The sequence below is a fragment of the Formica exsecta genome, unplaced genomic scaffold, assembly GCF_003651465.1.
Source record: "Formica exsecta isolate Colony F162 unplaced genomic scaffold, ASM365146v1 scaffold466, whole genome shotgun sequence".
Classification (NCBI taxonomy): Eukaryota; Metazoa; Arthropoda; class Insecta; order Hymenoptera; family Formicidae; genus Formica; species Formica exsecta.
Window position 1 is genome coordinate 40,376 of NW_021851896.1, and position 6,790 is coordinate 47,165.

General features: G+C 38.3%; 1 protein-coding gene across 1 annotated transcript in view; it reads right to left on the reverse strand.

Moving 5' to 3' along the window:
- The window catches only part of LOC115241088 (synaptic vesicle membrane protein VAT-1 homolog-like), a 23,888-nt gene extending 20,391 nt beyond the window's left edge, over window positions 1–3,497 (reverse strand). The window contains exon 1 of the mRNA XM_029816643.1: window positions 2,416–3,497. Within this exon, the coding sequence (XP_029672503.1) occupies window positions 2,416–2,732 (317 nt within the window). The 5' untranslated portion in view covers window positions 2,733–3,497. The remainder of the gene's footprint in view (window positions 1–2,415) is intronic.
- Between the last annotated feature and the right edge of the window lie 3,293 nt (window positions 3,498–6,790).

The following is a 6,790-nucleotide window of genomic DNA, read 5'->3' on the forward strand; positions in this document are numbered from 1 at the left end:
ACGGAAGAATTGTTTTATTCAAGAGTAATTGCCCGTTTCCTTCGACTGTTCATTCTACACGAGTAATCAAGAGAGAGGGATATGTAGAATATAAAATTATTCGCGAGTACAATCGTTTACAACAAAAATTCAATGTAGAGAAAGAAAAATTCTTTTAAAAAGCCGAATTTTTTATGTAAAGTCATTTCTGCAGAAATTTAAAAATTTCGATTTTTATATTTTTGTCGTTAATTATTTTGGAAAAAAAATCAGCGACGACAAACTAAATTCACATATTTTACGGTGAAATCTTCGAGAAATTTATTTAATCTTCAATGAGTAATATTTATTATCAGATCTAATATAAAAATTCTTTTTAATTAACAATAAAATTAAAATAATAAAGCAAGTATTTCATGCATAGTTCAGAAAGATAAGTATATTTAAAACAAAGTATTAATTTAATTAAAATTAATTTAAATGTGTTCCGGTAGCGCTTTTAATATTACTTCCACTTTTGGACGCGACATCTTAAATTCGACGTTTCCTGCGACGAATAACCCTTTCACTACAAAGGGCATATATATATATATGCGTCCAAATGGAGATGACGTTCACATGTAAAGCGCGTGTGAGTGCACGCTCGACTAAAATGGAGAATGCCACGGGCCTGCAATGGCAAAAACCAATTTGGCAAGGGAGCAATTGCATTTCGATAAACATTTTTGCTCACGTAATTGTAAAAATAAAAGCGCATTTAAACATACTATCGTATCTTAAATTTGTTCAGTCTCTATCATGAAAATTTATATTTCTTGAAATACGCGATTAGAGAAAAGAGCAAATTTATCTTATTAAGAAGAGATGATTATGTATGTTTTTTTATTTCTATAAGAAAAAAGATCTTTAATTTTTCGAAGGATAATTGACGAAAAATGAGTTAACGAGCTGCTTGTATAGCGGCGTACTATCGAAACGACAACTGAACGGCACTTTATTTAACCGTCTATATCGTCTATCTCATCGAGCGCCGACGACGGGGGTGCGCGTAGTTTAACGAACGTGTCTGCAGCGAGGCAGACAAATTTATTCGTCGTGCCGACATTGGCAGCGTTATATCTTTCTATGGGGGCTATTTTCTCATCAATCCCAATAGCTTTTATAAAACGTGACTCACGCGCGAAAAGGTCCGCGCAGCCTTTGGCAAATCCGACATTCGCCATCTCTCCCGTGCACCATCATCATCGCGACCGTTTCTGGCTGTTCGAGATAAAGCCAGCTCTCTTGATATGATTCGACGCACATTATTGCTGTGAAAGTCGATATTTCTTTCATTATAATTGAAAAATCAAATTGACGTCTCTCCTCCGTATGTATGTAATAAATGATCGGGCGAGGACGTGTATTGTGATTTACGAATCGACGCCAACATCTACGTTTCGGAAATTGATTGATTGATTATCGATTGAGCGTTGAACTATCACATGTGAAGTGAATTGATATTAAATGCATACTTTGATTCAAATATTTAGAAAAAAATATAAAAAATTGTAACAAAAAAATATTTAACATTAACATAAAGATTTACAATATATAATTTTGATTAGACACCGTAGACAAGCTCGTAGATATATTTTCCTTAATTCCACTCGTTTAAACGTTTGGGATCATAATTACCTAGTCACTATATGCTATTATGTACGGCCCGCATATAGTCACAAAGAATCCGTATTTAACGCGGTGGGAAAGCGAAGAAATATAAGTCAAACATTCCGGAGAATTTACGTTGATAGCGCTCGACAAAAGAACGGAAGTTATCTCATTCTTTCGATGTTGATCTTTTCGACACTTATATCTCGACGACATAATACGATACAAAATTTGATAACGAAGAAAATTCCGACCGTGCCGCACCCTGTCCATGACAAAGAACTCCAACAAAATTTTATAAATTTGTCACTCATTTAGTTCCAAATATGATTTTTGATTCTTCAAATTATTTTATTTGTTGGAAATAAAAATTCGGTGTGCGTATGTATTTGTGTAGAAAATAGATAATTATAAGTTTTATAATTTATATATATAATTATGGTGCAACATTATAAAATTTCAGAAATTCTCTTTCTCTTTTCACATTAAAAAATATGATAAAATACCAAACTTAATTAGCTGGATTAGAAAGTTCCTTCAAGAATTAGAAATTAAAACCAATATAAATAATAGCATAGGTATGTGTGTGTGTGTGTGAGCTCGGCCACAGGCCGATTAGCCAAGCAAATATTAATGCGTGAATTCGAGGCGTTCTAATAAGTTAATCGGAGAAAATATGGCTCCTACATTGTTCCATTTAATGACTCGGTATAATAAGTAACGGAGAGAATATATGCACATCGATGCGCTTTAATCGGTAAAACGGCAAGCGTGGCTTTGACTCACCAGGCTTTGACTCGTATCAGGACCTCTCCCTCGCCGAGGGTGGGCTCCGGTTTTCTCAGGGCCTTGACACTTTTCAGGCCGCCGAAACCGTTGAGCACGATCGCCCGCATGTCCTTCGGCTCCGGAGTAGGCTTCTCCTCGCCATTCTCCTTCGGTTTCTCGCCTTCACCGTTCTCCTCGACCTTCTTCTCATCTTCCTTGCACTCCTTCGCCGGCTCCTCCTTGTCCGGCTTGGAAGCCGGCGGTGACGCCGTTGTTTCCTGCGGCGGCTTCTCGCCCTCGGCGCTCGGGCTCGTCTCGTTCTTGTCCTCTGCCATCTTTATGCCTTACTCTTCTCAGACGCCCTGAAACTCTGAAGCTCACGCGACGTCCTTTAACGCGAGACTGAGGCTGCTCTGACGGCGGCCGTGGCGGAGATACCTCAAGAAAGGGGAGCGTGCGTCCGCGATCGCGAAGCGACAAACGGAGGAGACGGATAGAAGGAAAAAGATAGAGAAAAAGAGAAAGTGAGAGAGAGAGAGAGAGAGAAAGGAGGGAGAGAAAGTGCCCGTTTGTGTGAGTAATCCGTCGACTTTGGCACACGGTGTGTCGTTTATACTATCCGGCACGTATGAACTCCACGGAAGCCGACGTTGTTCTGTGCCACTGTGCGAAATCCGCTCCGCTCCGACACTACGCCGGCCGGTAGTAACGCGCGCGTTATTACTGTTGCTTAGCAACCGCGCGCCCTTGCAGATTGACCAATCGCGCGTCGTCTTCGTCGTTTGCCACGTTCAGTCGAGTCGTGCTGGGATGCGCGCGCATGTACCGCGGCACGTCACACTCCGCCACAGCGAAGTAGTTCCCGTTTCGTCGTATCTTCTCTTCCCCCATTCTCCTTCGCACGTTCCTCCTCCCCCTATCCTCCGTCCCTCTCTCTCGTCGCTAATCTCGCATACTATAACCTAAAAATTTGAAAATGCCGACTCCATCGTGCTTCGAGTTGGATTATCGATCCTCAGCACGATGGATATATACACGCTCGATATCGCGCACCGTAATTACAAATTGCGCGTAGCGATAAACGCGCGAGGAGGCTCTCCGATCTTGATGACGCGACCGTGTAATTGTTTCTATGAATAATCGAAGGAAAGGGGAGAACGCAAAGAATTTTTGCGGGGTGCTATCATCGTCGCCGTGTCGGCGCACACTCATCCTATCTAAAAGTTTCTGGCGTACTCGAAAGCTGAACGTGTGTAAAACAATAGCGATGCCCGAAGTCTGGGAATATGTCTTTATCGCTATGAATCATCGCTATAGATGCGTCGAGAAAAATTTTCCCATAGACATTCTCTGATAAAGATTATTACGTCATTCTAGAAATATATGAGACATTAAAATTGGAATTGAAAATCGCGCAAACCGGCCTAAATTCATTCGTTTAAATATTTCTAAGCTAAAATGCAAGACAATCTATTTATTTAAGAACCTCTTTTATATTGGAATTGCGCGAAAAGAAAGCTAATGATAAGCTTTTTATTTAATAGATAAACTAACACGCAGATTGAATATCCTTGTATCTTCTATATGCATTTTGTAACGAATACTTTAGTCTCTCATATCGGGAATGAATTTCTACAATATATATAACAAGCTTATCAAAATTTTTCAGGAGCGGTTATTAACATACTAGCGATATCTCGCGTTACTTAAATTCCAACGGTATATCGCAATAATGATTACAGACTTCGATGCACTTCGCTCGGCCGAGGTGTGTCAAATAGCCGGAGAAGATGTCCTGAAAAAGAAGGAGCGCGAGTTGATGGCGAAATAAAGGAATTCTTCTGCGTCGCGCATTCGCACGCATCCCTGAAAATACCTGATAGCTCGCATAATTTATTTGCGAGATCTCGTCCGTTCCTTACGTCCATCCTTCAACCCTGAAAATTCACCCATCCTTCGCTCCTCGGCATCGCGACATCGCGTCTGCTACCCGTCCCGTGAGTGGCGAGAAAGTAGTGCCCAGCAGACGACGCCCGAAACGAAGCACGCGTATTACTACGCCAACCGAGATGTGCGTGGGCTTTTCATGTCACATGTCACACATACATACACAATGTATATGTGCGTGCGTATCCTGCCGTCCGTCCGTTCCTCGATTTAGCGAGAAACACGCCTTCTCAACACATGAAATTCTACTTCGCGTCGTCTTCAGTTGCAACCGATACTTTAAATACATCGTTTTCGACTGCAATCTTTTTAGATGAATCTTTTCTTACATTACACGTTAATGAGGAAAAGCTCGAAATCGTTCTTTGTAGTTTGCAGCACCATTGTAGCTGATGCGTCATTCGTGTCATATATATATGCGTCATCTATCATAAAATTTTTCGAATTTTTTTTATCACAGACTTGCTAGGACAATCCTCTGGATTTAATTCCGCGTTGTAAGAGCAGAAATAATATCTAAAATATAACGTACATATTTGCATCATACTTTATAGCATATATATGTAGATATTTATATATATATACTTTCGCAATTATATATAGTAAGCGCAATTAATTACAGTAAGCGTATACAGAATTATAAAACTATTTGACACAGTAAATATTAAACGCACTTACGTATGTTAATAATCGATTCCCGTTTACATACGTTTATCGTATAACAATCAACACAAATCACGATCTGTGGTGCGATCGTGCGGTTAAATTCACGAAACAATTGGACTGGATAGTAATGAGAATCATGCAATGAGGATGTGCTGATTGGGATGAATGGCTTATATTGTCGGGAGGGCAAAAAGTGTTCAGAGCTTTTCTATCGAGGTCTCCAGACGAGAGGCATAATGTGGAAAACGTATCGGAATTTTTGGAACACGTTTGAATTATTTCTAAAAGAATGATAACTATAAAAATGAATGACAATATACATTTCATATTAAATCTTAATTAAAAAATATTTTTTGTGAGAAGTCTGGCGTCTTTTTTCTCAGTACTTTATGTATATACCGTGTTTAATTAAGTTCAATTTACGCGTGCTTCTATATATATATACACTCCTATATAATTTCGTAAAATTAGCATGTAGGTGCAAGCGAAGTATATTACAAGCATCGACGTTAATTGATTGTATGGTAAACTCGTGGCATAGCTGCTTTGTAAAGTACGAACAATACATTGCGTAGCGATTGTTAGTCCGTATGATTCCGTATTGTGTCAAGCGATGGAATATTGTTCAATTATTAATCACGATAAACGCATGAAAGTGTAAAACGGAAGCGTATATAATTCACGATACACATCAAATTACGCATAATCATTGATTTGTATAACAGTTCGCCTATTTGTGTCAATGAGACTTTATTTTATACTAATCTCGGAACTGATTCGATATAGTTTCAGCGAAAGGCAATTGGTCACAAATTGGTAAACAAGATATGTGGCAGTGTTATTACGTTTATTTGTTAAAATTTGGATTCGTGAATTTTTTCTAGAATTACTTTGATGAGAGAGTTCGAAAATATATAAGTATGATCAAGAAATATTGAAAAAATATCAAGATTATATTTCCTCTCGATTTTTTCTATTTGATTTTAGTTTTCTTTATATTTATATATTTACGTTTATTAACTTTTTTTTAACTTATTAAAAGTTTAATACTGCTGATTATGAATGAAATTTAGAGATATATTACAAAGTGAATGAAAGATTTAAAATTGTTTATGCCTAAGTTCGAAGTCATATCGAATACTCGATGAAAGATTACGTTGGTCAATAATCAAGTAAGTAATAACTACACACTTTTGTATTATTTTGTTCTATATACGAAATCGTTTGCGTTATCGCTCACAAACTTTTATTTCAGCTTTAACAATAACACGTCACGATTACCAGCGTGATATGACACGTCATAGAAAGAGAGTTGACGCATTATCAGCATTTTAATCGTGTGTCGATATACGTTACAAAGATGCGACCCTTGAAGCCTTCCTCCAGATATCTCGCAGGCATAATTAAGGATTTTTAGATAAGGAATATTACTCGTGTGTAAATTCATATTATTACGCTATATAAATACGGACAAATATTTGAAAAATGTCATTTAAGTCGCCAAAGGAATCTGGTCAAAACAGGAAACGCGAGCAACGTGATTCTCACGCGTGCGTTTGCTATATTACAGTTCGCAAGCCGATTACATGTGAGTTATGTCATAATCAGCTGACGCTCCAGATTCGAAATCCGCATTGCATCCGTTCTGATTCGAGTCTTCCCGGATGATAGAATTTGCCGGTACCTTGGGCCAATGTGTCCAATAGTTCACGTTGATAAATGCTGGCCTCTGTTTTCTTTAGAGTTATCTCTTTTCCTATACATTTTTTACATTTTTTCT